The sequence below is a fragment of the Myodes glareolus genome, chromosome 23, assembly GCF_982192425.1.
Source record: "Myodes glareolus chromosome 23, mMyoGla1.1, whole genome shotgun sequence".
NCBI lineage: Eukaryota > Metazoa > Chordata > Mammalia > Rodentia > Cricetidae > Myodes > Myodes glareolus.
In genome coordinates, this window is record NC_142048.1 from 50189302 (window position 1) to 50209352 (window position 20051).

Below are 20051 nucleotides of genomic sequence, written 5' to 3' on the forward strand. Positions count from 1 at the left end.
GTCAAATCTAAAACATGAAATTATCTCTCTGAAGGCTAGAATGTAGAATATATTATTTAAAAAAAGACAGTAGCCACACTACACTGAAGCCAACCTCTGATTAAAGGAGGTTTTTTAACTAAGCCCTTCCATCGTTAATTACAATGGGTCGGCAACAACACGAGGGCCAGAGGGATAGAACTTATTTGGTCTTCATGCAGATCTTTGAGGTCCACCAGCCTTAGGGCGTCCTTCAGCCCTGCCTTCAGCCAGGTGGGCTTCAAACCTTTATCAAAAGTGACCTGCTTCCTTTTCAGACATCCTTCCCAGACTTTATGACATAAAATTGGGAGGGAGCCACAGTCACTGGGACCCCTACATCCAGTCTGTGGAATAGGCGTCAAGCAGTGGACTTGATGGATGGAGCACTCCTCTCCAGTGGACTGATGGCCACCTTCCTGAGGACCAGAAACTCCTCAAACTCCAACTGGGCCCCCTTACCAGAGAGGGAGGCAGTTTGACTCCATCTTGCAGACTGCAAACTGTAAAGGGGATCCAAAAACAAGGCTACGCTACAGATCATCCATGGAATAAAGCCAGGAATGACTGAAACCTGCCCAGGGAATAACCCTGACCAGCTGTGAAGTCAGGCATGTTGAGTTGATGACTGGACCCCAGGTGTTCAAATAAATCACAGTATTCAGCAACCCCTCATCTCCAAGCTCCGTGACAGCCTCTTGGTCTTAAGCGTCCAACCAGTAGACCTAACCCCATAAAGGAAGTTATTTTTAAGAGGGTGAAAAAAATCAAGAAAATTATTACAGACATAAAGAAGCAGTTTTCTCCAAAATAAATATCTAATATCTACATATAAAGAGACCATCAAATTCTCAGGAAGCCTTTGAAGGAAAAGGCTTGGTTTTCTCTTGAGGTACATGCATTTCCATAAGAACCAATATATCAGCCCCAAAGGGGAAATCGGAAGATTTCTAAACACGGAAGGGCTAGAAGTTTTTACTCTTGTATATCATTAGTATGGAAGTATTTGATAACGTCCTTTTACCAAACTGACAGGAAAGGTAAAAAGGGCAAACACTGTGTTGCATCAGAAGCCAACTGAACTTTTATACTGTTGAATATTTTGGAGGAATGATCAGAACACTGCTCAGAATCCCCAGAATCCAGGGTTTTGTTGAAATCCCCTCTGCTCATCTGACTCCCAAGTGAAGGTTTTGAGAGAAGGCAAACTAAAGTTTTCTCTCTCCATACTCCAAGCTTCCAAAGACTCCCTGGTACAACTGGGAATTAAGTAAGTGCCCTTGAATTAGAGAGTGAAAGATTTAATGCTGTTGAAGACCCGCGATGGAAAATCCCATGCCCTGTAGGAAGAACAAATCCTGTCTTCACACTACTAGGAGAAAGATGAAGCCAAGAAGAGAGAGTACAGAGTTCTCTCCCAAAGGAATAAATTCCATCCCTGCAACCAGCATGTTTTATAAAAACAAGAGGACAAGGTATGAGGCCCACAGTAGGAATGCAGATAAACACGGAGGAAAGACGCCTTCTAGGATCAGGCAGCTAACAGTTTGGAGGGCTAGGCCTCCTCTCCTAGGATTTCTGAGTAAGTATAGACAGAGAGAACCTAGATGGGGCTACCTTGCCAGGAAACCTTCAGAGCTCCCTACCTAGAAAATGCAACAGACTGATAGGACACAAGAATTCAGGGTTTCCAGGAGAACAAACTCCTGGCACATGCCAATGGGACACATGCCAATGGGACACATGCCCACAGGATTGGAGCTCTCTCAGGACAAAGAGTCAGGGTGCGGACCAGCCGTTAGATCTTCTTGCTGGATGTCAGCTCCTCCCTTTCCCGCGTTTATTAGGTTTTGCAGTCACACCTCTCTATAAACCTAGCTGCACTCAGTCTTTGGGATTCTGCTTTCTCCTCAGCCTCCTAGGAGTTTCTAGTTCTCTGTTCTCTGTTCCCAGGCTGCATCGGCCATGAAGATGTTCTGCCTTCTGTTGCTGATACTCAGCCTTCTCTCTCTGATGACCAAAGGTAAACACCATCACCTGTTAGAGCAACTCCCCATGGCTACGGAAACGCGGACTAAAGAGTCCTGGCGAATGCTGTCCTGTAAGCCTGAGGGAGAAGCAGGACAGCTTCCCTGGGTGCAGTGGCCTGCATTGATGACCTCAAAGTCTACAAACTATGCCACGGGCAGCACAGGTCTGAGCATGGCACAGATTCAGGGCTAGTCACAGGCAGCTCCAGCAGCTCATCACCTGTCCATGTCATGTGTGCAGGGACTAACATGTGAGGAAGGAATTCTGCTTCACCGCCTTAATGCTCTGCACACTGACAAACTAGATCCCTGTCCAGAGAGAGGCATCCATCATGTCTGGTTCAAGTGAAATGCCACCACTCCTCCCACAAGGCCTTGTCAGCCTGTCTTAGGACTAACCAACTGAACTGCAGCCAGGAGATTTTATTGTGACATCCAAACCCATTTCCCAATGAGAAGATCTTCCCATGTACAGGCACCCTGGACTCCTCTCACAACACAGGATGTCACTGTTGTGAGCCAAAACTGTCCCTGACAGGGGAGAAGCGAAGATCTTATAACAGGAACAAGAACACAGTTGAGTTTCTGCACTGTTGCACACTGTATCTTGGGAAAAGTCAGGTTTCTTTCCTTTGTTACTTCATCTCCAAAACAGGGGTCCTTTAGGAGGAACCAGAGCTGGCAAAATCTATAAAAACTCTTATTATTTTTGTCTGCCATGTATCACTTTATCTTAGAGATTTATGTTATATTTATGTTAAAGTTTTTCCTTTCTGAAGCCAGGACCAAAGATAATTCTCAACGAGGATTTTCAGAGTCCTGATTGTGGCTCATTGAAGAGGTGATCAGCTTAATGAATTGAAATGTTTAGAAACGAGTAAATATCAGTGTTTCATTTCTTTCATATGTTACGAAGTCACGATAACAGTGGGGGCAGGAATAGCCACGTGTTCTTATCACTCCTAAAGATGTGGCTGGTATCCAGGTACACGGGTATCAAGATAGCTACATTCGTCAAATGAATTGGGCTCTAGTTTTCTCTTTTGCTCTGTTCTGATTGGATTTTAATATCAGGATAATGCTGATTTCAAATAAGGAATTTGATAGTGTTCTTTGCCCTTTTATTTTATGAAATAATTTGAGGAGCACTATATACTATATTAGCTCTCCTTTAAAGGTCTGGTAGGACTTAGATGAGAATACACACTGCCCCAGTGGAAGACTGTTTAACATAATTTCAACTTGTTGCATCTATAAATTGATCCTTAAAATTTATATTATCATAATTTAACTTTTGGTAGACATGTGTGTGTGTGTGTGTGTGTGTGTGTGTGTGTCTGTGTGTCTGTGTGTCTGTGTGTGTGTGTGTGTGTGTGTGTATCCATTTCTTGCAAGATTCCATTTACTTTTTTTGGAAAAGAAAGTTTACAACATATTCACTAATCTATTGTAATATCGCCTTTTCTATCTCTAATTTTATTAGATTGGGAGATAAAATTCACTCTTTTGATTCTATTGCCTGAGAATACGTAAACATTGATTATCTTTAAGAAGAATAAAAATTATGTTTTATCCCTTTTTCTGTATTTCTCTTTAGTCTTTTACTCAGTAAATCTTAAATTTGCTTCAATGCTCATAATTTTCTGCTGACTTCCTGTTTGGCTCATTCTCATTTTTCTAAGATGTTAAAGTGCATCATTCAATTGTTTGTTTTATATTTGTCTTCTTCTTAATGCAACTACTCATATGAAATCTGCTCAGGACTGTCTTAGCTCTATTCCAAAGATTCTGTTATGTTTTGTTTATGTAATCAACTGATTCAAAAATTTTTAAATTTCATCCTCTATTTGTTCAGATGTCACTAAGAATATATTATTCTATTTTAGCGTGTTCATATAGGTTTTACAGGTTTTCTTGCTACCATTTAGAGTAGTCTAATTCATAGACTTGCTGTTATAGTATGAAAATAGCTTTTCAAGAAAACTCAATGAGAAGCATGAGAATCCTGCAGCACTAGAGGTAATTTTCTGTAGATGTCTACTGCCTGTCTATGATGCAGCTAAACTCTGAAGGCTTTTTGTTGACTTTACTCTGAGAGGAGTGGTGGAAGTTACCTGCTGCTATTTTATTTAGACCTTCATATCCTTCTATGTCCAGTAATGTTTGCTTTGTTAAATCAGAATCTCTGGTGGACAATAAATATATACTTAGAACTATTATTTCTTGTTAATACATTAATTTCTGGCTTGAAGTCAACTTTGTCAGCTATTAGAATGGTTGATCCAACGTCCATTTGCTTAATATTTTGACCTTCAATTTTTCATTTTCATCAGTGTGTGTTTGCTAGTGGGGCTGGTGAAGCTCTTTTTCCATTCCGTTGGCCATTTTGTCTTATTGAAAGTGTCCTTTGCTTTACAGAAGCTTTTCAGTTTTCACCTATCATTTTCCCAACATCCTTGCAAAGATCAGAGATGCTGATGATGGACACAAAAACTGGTACTGAAATGTCTTGGTAGTCTAGTTGACTATGGTGCTATCTGAGATCAATATTATATTGAGGCTATTAACATATAATACTTATGAGGGTGGTCAGGGACAGCTTGATAGGAATGACTATGACCTAGAGCAAGAATGGGAAATGGACATTGAAAGACTGCCTTGTATGAGCAAGTGAGTGACCTTGGCCTAGGTTGCTTTCTTCATAGGGGGTAGGATGACAAAAGCAAATTTTCTCTTCTTTTTCTTTTGTCTACATAACAGCATTGCCCACTTGAAACTTCTGTGTTGATGGTGATATTCTATGCCTCCATAGTCACTTAAGCAATTCAGAGGTACATATGTATATTAAGCTTCTTCATTCTTACTACTGAAATATCAGTTTAGGCCATTTCTCCATGGTCAGGCCCAGCTAGAGTCACACACACACACACACACACACACACACACACACACACACACATACTTTTATGACTGTGAAACCTGGGTGAATCATCAAAGACTTACCCACAACACCACCTTAAGCCTAGGACCAGTCATAATTGCACATGTATGTAAACCTGCCAGATGTGTTACCCCAGGTCATTGTACCCATTGCCCTTCTAAACCCAGGCAAAATTAATCACATCAACGTTCCCAAATTGCTGAGTGAATAGCCTCCGATTACTATCTGTAATAGACCCAGAAGGTGCTATCCATGCTTCCAAGGGATAAAAATAGTCATACTTAGCTTTAAATTTAATGAACCACAATAATGACATCCCTAGAAAGATATTCCCAATAGTACTAAAATCTTTGGAGTAAACAATAGTTGCCTAATTAAACCTAAGGCCCATTCATTAGGCTAGAATTCAAGCTTCATCTTGTAAACCTAGTTTAGAGTCGATGAACAGAAAGGTCATAGACCACAGAGAGGAATGCACTACTGTCATTGTATTAGTCAGGGTTCTCCAGAGGAACATATCTTATAGTATATTTGTATATTTATTAGAAAGCCTTATAGGCTGTGGTCCAGCTAGTCCAACAATGACTGTCTACCAATGGAATATCCAAGAATCTGTCGTTGTGAAAGCTTGGCCTTTAGCTTAGACTTAACTCAATTAGTTCTTATAACTTAAATTAACTCATTTAAATTAATCTGCATTCTATGTGGTATTACCTCTCTTCCATCTTACACTTTAAGTTCCATCTTTAAGTGATAATGTGTGCATTTTCAGATGGGCATTTTTCATCCTTACTAAAGTAGTTCAACATAGCAGCTTCACTTACGCCAGATCCAAATTACAAACAAGAACAGGCAAACAGGATTACAAAACAATAAAATGTCTATACAGCAAACAAATCAACAAGGTAAAAAGACAACCCACTCTTTGGGAGAAAATGGCTGGAGATCATTCTCCTAATAGTGAATTTAAAATGCAGTCTTCAAGGATCTGAAATAACTCAATGCAAGGACACAACGAACTTCAATGAAAATGAGCTAGGGGCCTGACAGAAGCTCTTAAATGAATGCACGCAGATGGACAAAATATCTATAGAAAAAATGCCCACCATCAATTATTATTAGGGAATTGTTCATTGGAAACACAATGAGGTATCCCTTCATGCTCATGAGAATGCCTTTTAACAGAATGAAAGGGGGCAATGTTGCTAAGATGTGAAAATTGAAAACGTGATGAGCCATTGGATGTACAAATTCATGCGACTATTACAGAAAACTGTTAATTACTTGGGATTTCCTCTAAAAATTACAATGCAATCCAAACACATGGATAGCAATCCCAGTACTTTGCTTGCAAGAGAAGTCAAACTGATATGCCAATGACACATTAGCATTATAAGATCCAGAATTTATAGTACTGAGAAATTCCTATAACTAGGAGGAGAGCAAGAACAGAACCTTGAAGGTAGATTTGACATCATATTGAGTCTATTGCCAATATTAGGGCCTCATGGACAGCATGAGCAGGAATCAGAGTGATATAGACAATGGTTATGAGCTGGCAATCAGTTAAATGGGTGTTGTATTTGCAGCCAAGTGGCTTCACCTAAGGTGTTTCTCTAAGCAGAGGCTGGGTTGGGGTTATCAGAACATCTGTTCATCCTCTTCCATCTCTACGGAGGTACAGTCCAAGGCAAGCTTCTTGGCTATTATGGGTGTATTCTATATATGCTCAATGTCACCTAGCAACCACAAGTCCAAACATTTGGACATTGAGAACTGACAGTATTGCTGGTATAATTTAAATTAATCTAAACTCAAATAGTTATATTCATCAAATGGCTCCCGTACTGGGAAGAACAGACCAAGAGTACAAAGAAGACAACTGAAGCATCTTTTATTCTTGGATACTGAGATACCAGAAAGGTGCTCTGAATTTGTTCCTAGGAGTCAACTTTGGAATCCAACAATTAATCCTGATCATGACTTATTACACACAGGAAAGAAGGCCCTAGAAATAAAGACATAAAATAAATAGATATTTTAGGGTTAAATTATTAAAAAATCATGTTGCTTTCTTAGATAATGACAAGAATCACTGGAAAGAACTAAAAATGAGACCTAGTGTAGAAGTTGCAGGGTGAGCAATTTTAATTCATATGAAAACATCTTCCGAAACACAACCACACAGTGTTAAGACGCACTGCCTCCCAGTGTAGAGATGGTCAGTCATCTTTGTCTGTTCAGGTTCCTATCACAAAATGTCACAGACTAAGGGTCTTCAATGGTAGATACTCACTTTTTTCATAGTCCTAGAAAGTGGAAAGTTTGAGGATTGGAGTTACAATGTTAACTGCTGATTGGCTTTGAGGATGAGGCCTCTCCCTGTATCCACACTCAACTTTCTACGTTGCAGCTGTGTCTCCCTATTTCATTAAGGGCACCAGCCAGCCTACATTTCTTCCCACGATGACATATTAAACTGTAATAAACTCTTAATTACTGCCACATTCTGAGGCACTGGGCTTCAACACAAGACTCTTCGGGTACATAAGCTATAAATCTAGTGCGTTAGTTACTTTCCTAATGACCAAGACATCTATAGAAGGAGTTCCTTTTAGCTTATGGTTCCAGATAAGAGTCTGTCCTGTCAGGGAGCCATCACCACAAGCAGCAGATATGGAGGAGACAGTAGGATGCTAAGAAGTCATATGATTTACCAAAATCATGAAGAACTGGGTGAATGGTGAATCCTTAACATCTCAAAGTCCGCCACCAGTGACACACTTTCTCTAGCAAGTAGGTGGCACATAAAACTCCCCAAACAGAGCTATCATAAGGACCAAGCTTTCACATGCAGGAGACCATGGGTGAGGGGCATCTCTCTCATATTCAAATAGCCATGAGTCATGAAGCAAGGACGTGGTGGTCACTCACCAAGAACATAGAAAATCATTAGCATAGCTTTCCGCTGCAAGACTCCATGGCACAGAGCAGAAGCCATAATAAATTACAACTGTAGCCAAACATAATGCCATCGTAGGGTAACCATAATTTCATCATGACAGGAAGGGATGTCAAGTTCCAGTAGAAGTAGGGCTAGAGATGTTGGTAAGCTGATGTTCAAGTGATGTGGGCCAGTATCACTAAAGAGAGACATCAGGAGATTGGTCAAGACGTGCTCACAGACCTGGATTCTGCTACAGCATTTCCAAACTGAAGACTATCACTCTACAGTGTGGTAGAGAAAGTTTAATGGGATCGGGGAGGGGGGGGCATCATCTGAGCTCCCTGCAGATCTCAAGGACTCTCAGTAGGAAAAAAAAAAAAAAAAAAAAAAAAAAACATGCTATGAACTTTGGGGCCCTGCCTGATATGTGAGCTGTTCACACGTCTGCTTTCCGTAGTTGCCTCCAAGATTGGTTATCTTGGGAGGGAAAATTCTCTCCCACGTGCTTTGCAGAGCAGTGTCTCCCATCTTCAACTAAAGTACTGAAGTCAGTGCAGCTAGAGATAAAGTGTCCTAGTCTCTGTGTTCTCTTCTTGCAGGTGTTGGCAGTCACTCTGATACAATCCATATCAGGTTCAAGTGTATACCAAAGTTAGCAGCCGTTTTCGGTGAGAAATGCCCATTCTATGGCAAAGTGGATGGCATCTGTAATAATGAAGGATCTGCATGCTGCATGATACCTGTAAATCAGACTAATATATAGAACACTGAAGCCATGTGAAGGATATTTTGCCATTATTTCAATAAAGTGAAACTCCCTTTGGGGAAAAAAATGTGCTTTTTTGAAATTAAAGCGAGTCCTGTGTCTTCATTTGAAATAGAGTAATAAATGTGGGGATGGAGTATGAGTCTTGGGAACAAACAAGAGCCAGTGCATTCAACCTTCTCAGACAGAGGAAAGATGGCCAGGCCTTAAATAGTGTTACCTTTGACATCCAGCCCAAGCTGCTGCCTAGGGCAAGGCTGGGTCTGTGGACCTCCAGCAGCCAGTGTCTGAGTTGATGTTCATCGTTCCTGTTACCAGTGAGGACTGTGAGGTTACCCAGAGACTGGTCAGTCACCTGAGTGTAACCACGTCTGATTACATAGTTCTGCTGCAGCTGGAGTCTGTGCTGATGTCCATGGCCTGTGTTGCCACCAGGTGGTGGTATAGGGAAGGTCATGGAAATCATACATGTTGAAATCCTTGGTGAGGATCCGCGCTGAGCCTGCCCAGCCCTTCCCTGGCCATGAGATAGCTGACCCTGCCCCTCGCTGTACACTATGGCAGGATAGCTGGCTCCACACCTCATGGGAGAGCTGCCCCAACTCTGAAGAGATGGTCCCACCCCTCAACACTCCCGTAGAAGAGCTGGCTCTGTCCCTCACCTGAAGGGACTAGTCTCAGCGTCCAATTCTGTCACCATCCAAGCCCAAATCCGGGCCTTGGGTTGGCCTACCCTAACATCTACCCCATCTATGACCTGCTGGAGCTCATGAAGGAACTAGTCCTGCAGAATGAAAGCCGCAAGATCTCCATGACTCAGGACAACAGCAGGATACCTGACAGGAGTTTCAGAAAAGGTCCGGGGATGATGTGTGCCAGAGGCCAGAGGTCTTGAACCAGATAGATCAATGATTCATTGCAATGGACATTTGTGGGTGGGGCTGATTGGACAAAAGGGACTATGTGACACACTGCAGCTCCTAATGCCACTAGGACAAATGAAGAGATGTTGAAGAGGCAGGAGAGATGGAGGAGCGAAGTGAGGTTTTTTGTTTGTTTTGCTTTGTTTTTAATTATTTTGAGGGGTTTCTTTTGGGGAGATACTACAGGATTGAGGGGTGGATATGATTGGACTGGGGAGTAGGATTAGGGTGTATGATGTGAAACTCCCAATAATCAATAAACAATTATAAAAATTATAAATTTATTATTATAAAACAATAGTGTCAGCAGGGCACTCACCTTTAATCCTAGCACTTGGGAGGCAGAGGCAGGAGGATCTCTCTGAGTTTGAGGCCAGCCTGCTTACAGAGCAAGTGCCAAGACGGGCTTCAAAACTACACAGAGAAACTCTGACTCGAAAAACCAAATAATAATAATAATAATAATAATAATAATAATAATAATAATAATAAATAGTGTCATGGGGCAATAGTAAGGGTGACATTGACTCGGATGGAGGACACCTGAGTGGAAGTCAGGAAACGTGTACTGTGAGTCACAAAGTGTACTTTTGAGACAAGCTATTACCAAATCCTTTCTTTTGTTCTTTTAAAAAGAATATGATGATAGGATGTCCCAGACGGCTCGTGGAGTCCCTGCAACGGCCTGGGGAGTCAGGCGGGCGGTTACGGCGGATAAAAGGCTCACAAGACATAGTAAATAAACATAAGGGTAAACATTTATTACTTAAAAAGAAATAGAAAAACAGAGAGACAGAGATAGACAAATATAAAGACAGAGAGACAGAGAAAAACGTGTGCACACGACAGGAGAGAACCACACAAGAGAGAGAGAAAGATGACGAAGGGGGAGGTCAGAAGTGGTTGGGTGGGCGTGGTTAGTTCTTAAAGTGGCGGCAGAAGACTAACACTTTCTCTTTAAAGAAGTTGGCTTTTATTCTATCGACTCCTTCACCTGACTATTACCCACACTAATACGGAAAGCATTCTGCTTTGTTCAGTGTCTGTCAACTTATAGATTCAACTACATGTGCTTTGTTTGCTGTGTGTTATGATGTTTGGACACTCTTCAAAGTAAAACAGGAAAATATATACAGGGGGATGAAAGTCTATGACTCCATCCACAGTCAGTCACTGCAGAGTCCCCTAGAAGAATCCCTGTGGCATGGTGTGCAAACGATAGCGTGGTGTGCAAACTACAGCGTGGTGTGCAAACTAGATAGCCCCAAGTTTCCTCCTCTTTTGAGTTTGCACACTTCAACAAACAATGCTCTTCCTCCTTGGTCATCGCAAGGACAGTTGTCAAGCAACTAGGGGCTTACTCGAGACAAAAATAAAAGCCCAGAATTTATCTAAACCAACCCATTTAAACTAAAGCCCACGCCCCCTGTTAGGTTGGGAGCGCAGGTCCCAGCCCCCAGGCCTGGTCTGGACTTCAAATCCCAGCAGGCCAAGTCCTGACCCCTCCCCAGGGTACTTAAGTGATCCCCCAAAAGAAGAACACGTGGTCTCCCTTTCTTCTTCCGGGTGTCACGTTTCTGCAGCTTCCGGATTTCCCCCTCTGGGCCACCCGAGAGCACAGAACTCCCATTAAACCTGGATGTTTCTTAATTTGGCTTGTTTAGATTTGGCTTGACTGGGAATTTTTGCGTCGTCAGCTAATATTAAGAAATATTCCTAACACCCCCCTGTTGTAATTTGAATGAACTTGGCCCCCATAATCTCATAGGGAATGGCACTATTAGGAGGTGTGTCTTGGTTGGAGAGGGTATGGCCTTGTTGGTGGAAGTGTGTCCTTGTGGGGGCAGGCTTTGAGGTTTTTTTCTGCTCCAGATTCCACTAAGTGCGTCACTCAGCTTCCTGTGACCTGCATATCAAGATATAGCCAGCACCATGCCTGCCTGCTTCCCATCATAATGCTAATAAACTGAATCTCTGAAACTGTAAATGAACAACCCCAGCTAAATGTATTCTTTGTAAGAGTTGAAATGGTCATGGTGTCTCTTCACAGCAATAAAACCCTAACTAAGACACTCCCTTATCTCTCAGTTTCCCAAGAAGTCTCAAAGTAGCTCTGCTACGTGTTTCACGTAATCACACCCAACTGACCATTACACAAACAAATAAAAAAGGAGTTTCATCTAGAAAACATAAGCATCCAGAATCTTCCTTGAGCCAAGTCCTAACACTGTCACTCAGCCAAGTTAATAAATAACCTTAAATATCAAACTATCTGGGTTGCCACATCGCCAGTTACACATTCTCCTGGGCATCCTGTTCACAGCACATTAAAAAGACAATTTATCACCTGTGACCTCCACACCTTAATAAACCCAGTTGGCTTTAGCCATTAAAGAAAAGCTTATCAGAGAAGCATCTTCCACTGAAACCACCCGAAAGGACACTCTGCTTGCACAGAACAGAGCTTGGATCTCCATCACTAACCGCAAACGTGCACGCAAAAGCTACGGAAAGTCAAGGACAACGTGCCCCTGTGGAGCACTCTGCCACAGAGCGATGCATTGGAAACCAGGGCTGAGATGTTTGCAGTGAACATCGGCAACAAGAAAGATGTCTGATGTTTAAGAATTACTGGCAAGTGAGGTGAATAAGTAAATAAATGTGGAAGAAAATGTAAGTGGATAAAGTCTAAGAAGTAAGAGGTGAAGGAAAAGAAGATAAAACAGATTCTTCACACACTCAAGAAATTCTCTGATGAAACAAAGTAGAGAAAGATGGGGGAGGTGGGGGGGGGGGGACCAGTACTGCAATATCTAAGAATTCTTGATGAAAATGTTACTATACATAAAGAAATAAATATTTTCTAAACTGAAAGAAAATTTTCAGTAAAAAATATTTTACTGATATTCTGAGGTTTTAAAACTTCAGAATCTATATTTCACAACGATTGAGTAAATACTTAGCATTATCTCTATTTTAAAGGAAAAGAACACTAGAGTACAGAAAGCTTAAATATTATTACTTAAAGTTACATAACTAATACATAGAAAATTTTGCATAATCAACCAGAGAGCCTAATTCTCTAAGATCCATGTAATTGTCTCCCTAATTGTCCTTAGGATATCGACAACGAACACGAGAAAGAAGATGTGAGGCTAAAGTTCCTTTCGAGTCCACCAGCCGTCAGCCTTCTGACAGGAATTGTGTGTCTTCGAGACCTCTAAGCCTTCCCCCTACATCCTACCCGCTCCATGAGCATCACTATGAACTAACCAGCATGTCCCCACTCTGCAGAGCAGATGCTAGCCAAATCATGGAGGCTGGCTGACCTCCTATAGCTGTCACCTGTAGAAGCTCCCAGGGCGGTCCCGGAAGGCACTTAGTCAACTTCATCTTTAGTCCCCAAAGATAAGCTTACAGAATGTTCACTGAGCCCTCACACTGACTGCCTTCGGGGAGCAGCGTTTCTTTAAGAGTATAGAGAATACCTTGCAACGCTTGCCCAGTTTGAGGGGTCGGGGAACAGTGAAGGAGAAAATTCTTTAAAGAGGGGAGACAGCTGCAGCAGAGAGAACTTTCATCCCTCAGCCATCTTAGCCCCTGTCCAGGGAGGGGTGATGTCTAAACTACCCTGTAGGAACGGGAGGCTGCCAGGCCTCCTCTCAAAGGCTCTAGGAGTCATTTTGGCCAGAGACAGACTAGCATGGGCTATGCTGCCAGAGAACATTTAGATTCTCTAACCCGAAAAGCTCAGAAACCCAGGCCTGAGACACAATTGGGGCCTTCCACAAAGAAAACAAGATCCATGCAGAGCTAAACCTGAACACTTAAGAACAGCATTGGCAATGCCTGGGGACACACAGCAGGAGGTCTAGTTAATGGAGCTTTACCGGGGCTCATCTGTGAGATTGTGCACAGTGTAGGCTCCTTACAAATACCGCTGCCATCCACCCTCCTGAGGATCCTGAGACTCTCAGCCTCCCAGGAGTGGCGGGTCCTCTCAGCAGTCTGAGAACTTTCTGTCCACCATGAAGACTCTCTGCTTACTGCTGCTGGCATGCTACTTCCTCTTCTCCTATACCACCCCAGGTAAGCCTGCCGACCTGCCCAGGACAAGCATCATGGAGGCAGAAAACCTGACCGCAGGGAAGTGATCCTGGCAGGAATTCAGACCAAGTCATAGGCAGACCCCAGTCCTAGGCAGGACGTGGAGGAAGTGCCCTGTAAGGAAGAGATTCCACCTCATCCACACAGAGGCAGCTTCTGACCCACAGACAAGAATTTAGACACTCATCAAAGCCACTGAAAGGTGTTCCCCAGGTGCCCCGACTCAGCCAAGTTGCCACCTCCCCACCAACTATGCCAGATAAAACGGGGACTGGAAAGTCCCCCAAATGTTCAAGCAGTCAGGAAGCCACAGGTGGTACTCAGTTTCCTGGAACACATACCCAGATTATGCCCTGGGGAATGTGTCCATTCCTGCACGGATGCTTCTCAGCCAGCTGCAGAAGATCTTCACACACCCTGAGCCAAAGCCACCGGCTCAGGAGAAAGTGGGTTCCAGCAAGAGAAATTAAAGACGTAGTTTCCCAATCTGTCACTTCTGTTGATCCAGATCAAGTCACAAGTGTCTGGCCCTGCTTTTCCTCATCTGCACAACGAAGGTTCCAGAAACCATAGCTGTAAATCTCTGGGAAGGATCAGTACCCTTTCCTCACGGCTCGCTCTCTTTAGCCGAGAGATGTGGCCATTGACTTAAGACTCAGCCTCATGTACGTGCATTCGCTCCCAGAATCTCTCCCTCTGAGCCCCTCCATCTCACAAAGCTACTCGGGAAATTTCAGTTTCACGGATATTTGATAAAGAAAGCTAAAACCATCCACATTTTAGCATAGTTCTACACTGGTCTTTTTATTCATTTTTTCCTTTATCCTGTGCCAGGTTATGTTTGGCCTCCATGACCTGAACGTCCTTGTCAGTTCTTCCTTGTGCAGTGTTCTTTCTGATGAAAAAAGCACGCTCCTCCCTGCCCTGTGCCTGTGCTCACAGTCCACCCTCTACTCTTCTTTTCCTCCACTGGAGCCCTTAGTCAGTATTTCCTGCTACATTTCTGGCTGTATAATCAGTTCCATAGCCTCGCCGGCGTCATTGGTTGGGAATGGAGGCCAGCACAGAAGAGAGAGGACAGCGTGTCTCTCTGAATACAGCTATAAGCTGCCTCCCTAAAGCTTACAGCTAAGTAGTAAAAGAAACCATTTGTCTTCAGTTAAAGTCGCTGGTAAAAAAGAAATTGATCCCATTAATCTGAAGATCTCCTTTTATACATTGTTTAAAGGCCAACGCCTTTAAACACCTTCCTAGAACTTGATGTGCAAAACCACAGATTTCAAAAACTCAGCAGAATGTGAGCTGATTGTGGGTGGATAAGGAAAACTTGTTGAATTTCTGAGCCCTGGCACCTGTTCTAAATTTAAAGGGGAAAAACATTCTTCTAAGGAATAAGTGTAAATATAAGCACATAAATTACCTATTCAGAGGAACAACCGGCATCATATTAGACATAAGGTAGACTGTACAATCAAACCTCCCAGTTAAATGAGAAGCCATGATTCACACCAGAGACTACACTGCAGCCCACCAGGGACACAGTGCGTAGCATACTTCATACGGCCTTCATTACCTGTGACACTATTACACTTCTTTTGTGACTTAGTTTTTCTTTGCAGCAGCTTTTAAAACACTTGCCTTAGTCTGCATTTTTAGTGATTTAGCTATATGTCATGGGGAGTTTCTTTTCCAGTCCCGACTACTTGGTATTCTGTGGGCCTCATGTACCCAGGTGAATGTCTCTTTCTCTGAAAATGAGAAATTTTCTACTCTGATTTCATTGAAATAATGTCTATCTTTGACCTAGAATTCTTCTTTTATGTCCACAATTCATTGATTTGGTCTTTTCTGTTATTTTTCTTGGAGAAAAGTCAACAAACATCTCTTCACACCAGCTAGGCAACCAATGACAATCTGAAGAAAGAATTCAACACAACTCCAAATTGAAGAAACAATAAGTTTATTTTGCTTACCTGCAATGGGGTGGGGGGAGTGCCAGCCAATCATGGGTGACCACCTCACAGAAGCTCTTTCATGGAGTTCCACATTCACTTAGCCTTCTATATCATATATAGTCTAGCATGTCCTCACCAGCTCCTGGAGCTGGGCGCAGGGAGGAGGAGTATTGGGTGACATCACATGTGAGAGTCCCATGATATTACTGATCTTCTGCTATGGTATGTCACAGCCCCATTTCCATTAGCACACACCTCCATCTGTTTGATTCTCTTGTTGCCATGACAAGCATTTTGGCTGTCAATCTAACTGCCTCTGCTCCAGAGAACCAGGACATGCCCAACAGAAACTATTCTACCTCAACATCACTAAGCAAGTATACCCCTGGCCAGTGTGCATCCAGGTGGGGAAGAGTCAAACTTTCTCAATATTTTTAATAAACTTTAACAATACCTAGAAATGTCTGTGAGACTATTGCCTCCTTAATCTGAAACTGTTTTATTTTCCAACTCTATTGGTTATAAATAGAATGAAAGTCATCAAAGATAAAGATAATCTTTCTGGGAGATGATACAGCAGAAACATGAATTTTGGAATGTGGCTGAATTTAACTTGGTTGTGATGGAATAATGGGCAATTTATTCACTCTCTCTATGCCTCAGTTTCCCTGTCAGCAAGTTAGGTAAAGCAATGTATTCCTTGGATGGCTAGAACAATTCAAATTTATTAGTCAACATGAAGGGAAAATGAGCAGCCTTGGGGTATGAGAACTGGGGAGATCTGATGACCTGGGCTCCCCCGCTGTCATATGAATGTAAGGATTGTGTTTCTTCTCCTCCTATGAAGACTGTCATTAGAATTTTGATGGGGACTGCCTTGACTCTGTAGATCATTCTCAGTGTTGTGGCCATGTAAACATGAATAAATCTGCTGATCTCCAAACATGGGAGATCATCCTAACTTCCAGTGTCTTCAACTGTCTCTTTCATTGCTTTAGAACTCTCACTGTAGTGGTCTGTAACATCTTGGATTAAGTGTATGAGTTTAGACATATTTTAGAGGCTGAGTGAGCTTCCTTTCCTGATTTCTTTCTTGACAAGCTCTTTATTGGTGTATAAGAAAGTAAAAAGAAAAAAATCTGTTGATTATATAGCCTACTATTTCTCTGACTATGTGTATTATATGTAAGAGTCTTCCAATCGACTCAAGTCTTTCAAGTATGGGATCATGTCATCTGCAAATAAGGATCATTTCTTTCCTTTCTTATTTCTCTCTCTTCCCTGTTGCTAAGAGCCCAAGCACTCTATTGACTAAGAGTGGTGTGAACGAATACAATTGTCCCCTTACTAATACTAAAGATATTACTTTCAATGCTTCTCCATTCAGTATAATGTTGGCTGCTGACTTCCCACACATAAACCATACTATAATGACACACCCCTTCTATTTCTAGTCACTCAGGGCTTTTTTTTTAATCATCAATGTGTGTTAAATTTTATCAAAGTCATTTCTTGCATCTACTGACATGGTTATGTAATTTTTCTCTCAGTTATATTTATGTGCTATATTGTTTTTGTTATTCTGCATATATTGAACCACTCTTGGGTCCTAGAATGAAAACAACTTCATAATCACAAAGGAACTTTTTAATGTTTGTTTAATTCATTTAGGAAATTGTAATTTATACTCACCAAGGAGTTGCATATAGCTTTTTTCTGTGGTTGTTCTGCCCTGTGGTGGTTTGAATGAGATGCCCTCCATATTCTTGGGCATGTGGATACTTAGTCCCCCAGTTGGTAACCATTTGGGAAGGTTTAGAAGGTATGATCTTGCTAGAGGAAGTGTATTACTAGAGGCAAGCTTTGAGGTTTCAAATCCTAATCCTAACCCTAGTTGGCTCTCCCTGCTTCCTCCTTGTGGCTTGAGATGTGAGCTCCCAGGTGCTTCTGCCGCCAAGTCTACTTGATGCCACGCTTTCTTGTCTGATAATAATGGTCTCTCATCCATCTGGAAGTATAAGTCAAAAACCCTTTCTTTCTAAAAGTTGTCTTGGTTATGGTATTTTATCACAGCAATAGAAAAGTAATTAAGATACATTCCTACTTGATTTTATATCAGAAGAAAATTATTATGGAGAATTAACTTGGAAGTATTCTTTTCCTATTTTATAAGCTATTTTATAAGCTAGTTTGAGAGCTATTGGTGTCTGCTCTTTAAATACCTCATGAAATGATTCAATGGCACTCTACTATTGGGCTTCTCTTTGTTGGAAATCTACTGCTTCAATATCATTGATTATTGTATTAGCAATCTATTTAGGCTGCTTATATCCTTTCAATTCAGTTTTGACAAATCAAAATTTTATGAATTTATTCATTTTTTTCTAAATTTTATAATTTGTGGCAAGTATTCTGCAACAACCTCTGGTGGCATCTTTTGCATCTTTTATCTCTAATTTGATTGGCTTCTCATTGCTATTTCTTTTAATTAATGTGACTAAAAATTTGTCTACTACACTTATCTTCCCTAAGATCCAATTCTTTTTGTTGACACATTGTTTCTTTGGTTGAAATTTCATTAATATCACCTGTTGCAGACATTTCTACCTTGCCTATAGTAGAAGCTCCTCTACTTACTCAGTACCAAGAAATAAAAGGGATAAAAAATAGATATTGCATAAAACATACATATTTGTAAAAGGCTATGTAGATACCCAAGGATTCTAAATACTTGTTCGTATTTAGGTTACCTTCCCAATTAAAGATAAGCATTTAGAATCATTCCATCATGAAGCTGGAGGTGCAATAAGCATTCTGTAAGATTCTTCTCAGCACTGAACTTCTTCCATGACAGGAAATAAGAGGTAGAAGTGGACTTTTGCAGAGTCTGGTTGACTATGAACCTACCTGATATCAGCATTTCATTGACACTATTGCAAGTTACAACAATTATGGACGATATGAGTAAGAATGACGATGATATAGAGGTAGGATGTGAGCTAGAGATCAGAAAATAATGCTTCTGTTATCTGTCAAGATGTTTCTCCAAATGATGGATGAGATATAGGAAGCCAATTTCCTTTCTTTCCCTTTCTATCTCCATGCCAGCACAGTGTACTTAAATTTCTGTGATATCAGAGAGTTTCTACACATGTCTTGTTCTATGTGTGATCCACAAGAAAAATATAGATATTGAGCATTGGCACTGCGACTAGTGAAATTTCATATTTTTAAAGGGTGCATTAAGTTTGGGGCTACCATATTGAACTCAGCAAATACATAAAGAACAGACTTGAAGCAACAAAGACTCTTTTGCCTTTGGCTAGTGATACACACAAAAAAATACTTTGAAAATATTTGTGTATGTTTCCTGTCAATCAAATCAAAGTCATGCCAATCTAAATACTTCATTTACTGTTAATTAATTGCAAATTTTATGTCTCCAAAGAGCTATAACACTCTGGGCTACCAGGGGATTGTGGCTTCTGAGCATGGATTTTTAGAGAACTTGAGTCAGCCTACACATTACCAGAAGATGTGGGTAAAGCTGTGGCCTGATGGCTACTTACCAGGGGTACCACAGAATAATTTTGTCCTGAGCTAGCTACTGCTAAAGAATAATCTAGTATGCTTATCATGTATTCTGTAATATTCCACAGAAGGCAGAATAAATACCAATTTCAGAAACTTGTGAGATTTTCACAGGGTAACCATGATATCAATATAAAAATAAGGATTATAGGTTTCAGTGGAATTGGTGGTGGAAGAATCTGGAAACTTGGACTGGAGTCAGAAAAATCAATCAGTCTAATAAAAAGAGAGAAATGGGACATTTCAGGATAAGTTCATGGATCAGTAATGCTTGCAGCATTGGAAAGTAGAAGGTATTGCATCTGGGGGATAACAGTAAGATGGGATAATAATGGTATTGGGGGGAAAACTTGGGTCTCAACATCAAAATTAAAAGCTACACTCAGAACCCTGCTGCTCATCCTTGGCAAGTGACCTCCGCATTGGTGTGATTTTATTACCAATTTCAGGACGATTGCTTGGAAGAGAAAATTATCAACCAACTCAGACAAGTCATCTAGCTTGCATTCGCCAAATGTTCTCAAGAATTTGTCACTGTGGCCAGGAATCTAACAGATACCGGCTTTCTCCTTGCAGCTGTTGGAGTTCTAACAGGCTTGGAAGGAAGAAGAGAAGATTACCTATGCCACCAAAAAGGAGGACACTGTCTCCGTTCCAAGTGTGCTCCTTCTGCCTCCATCGTGGGCGCCTGTACACCAGACAGACCCTACTGTTGCAAGAACAAAGAATGATTGGAAGGAAGAAGGCAGATGTCAAGTGACAGATGTATAATT

General features: G+C 41.4%; 2 protein-coding genes across 2 annotated transcripts; both read left to right on the forward strand.

Annotated features, from left to right (window-relative positions):
- The first annotated feature begins 1983 nt into the window (after positions 1–1983).
- LOC125414293 (beta-defensin 50-like) lies at positions 1984–8713 on the forward strand. Its single transcript, XM_048456145.2, has 2 exons — positions 1984–2041; positions 8536–8713. Exons 1-2 carry the CDS (start codon positions 1984–1986, stop codon positions 8697–8699), a joined length of 222 nt encoding a protein of 73 aa, XP_048312102.1. The 3' UTR covers positions 8700–8713.
- A 4866-nt stretch (positions 8714–13579) lies between these two features.
- Positions 13580–20044, forward strand: LOC146890544 (beta-defensin 2-like). The gene is made up of 2 exons (XM_085680568.2): positions 13580–13714; positions 19855–20044. Exons 1-2 carry the CDS (start codon positions 13654–13656, stop codon positions 20007–20009), a joined length of 216 nt encoding a protein of 71 aa, XP_085536694.1. The 5' UTR covers positions 13580–13653; the 3' UTR covers positions 20010–20044.
- Positions 20045–20051: the final 7 nt, after the last annotated feature.

What these genes read in the sequence shown, in the direction of transcription:
- LOC125414293 (XM_048456145.2), top strand. Translation starts at nt 1,984, where the DNA reads ATGAAGATGTTCTGCCTTCTGTTGCTGATACTCAGCCTTCTCTCTCTG. An exon ending in TCTCTCTCTGATGACCAAAG is followed by an intron (nt 2,042 to 8,535) that starts GTAAACACCATC and finishes CTCTTCTTGCAG; the next exon opens with GTGTTGGCAGTCACTCTGAT.
- LOC146890544 (XM_085680568.2), top strand. Translation starts at nt 13,654, where the DNA reads ATGAAGACTCTCTGCTTACTGCTGCTGGCATGCTACTTCCTCTTCTCC. An exon ending in CTTCTCCTATACCACCCCAG is followed by an intron (nt 13,715 to 19,854) that starts GTAAGCCTGCCG and finishes TTCTCCTTGCAG; the next exon opens with CTGTTGGAGTTCTAACAGGC.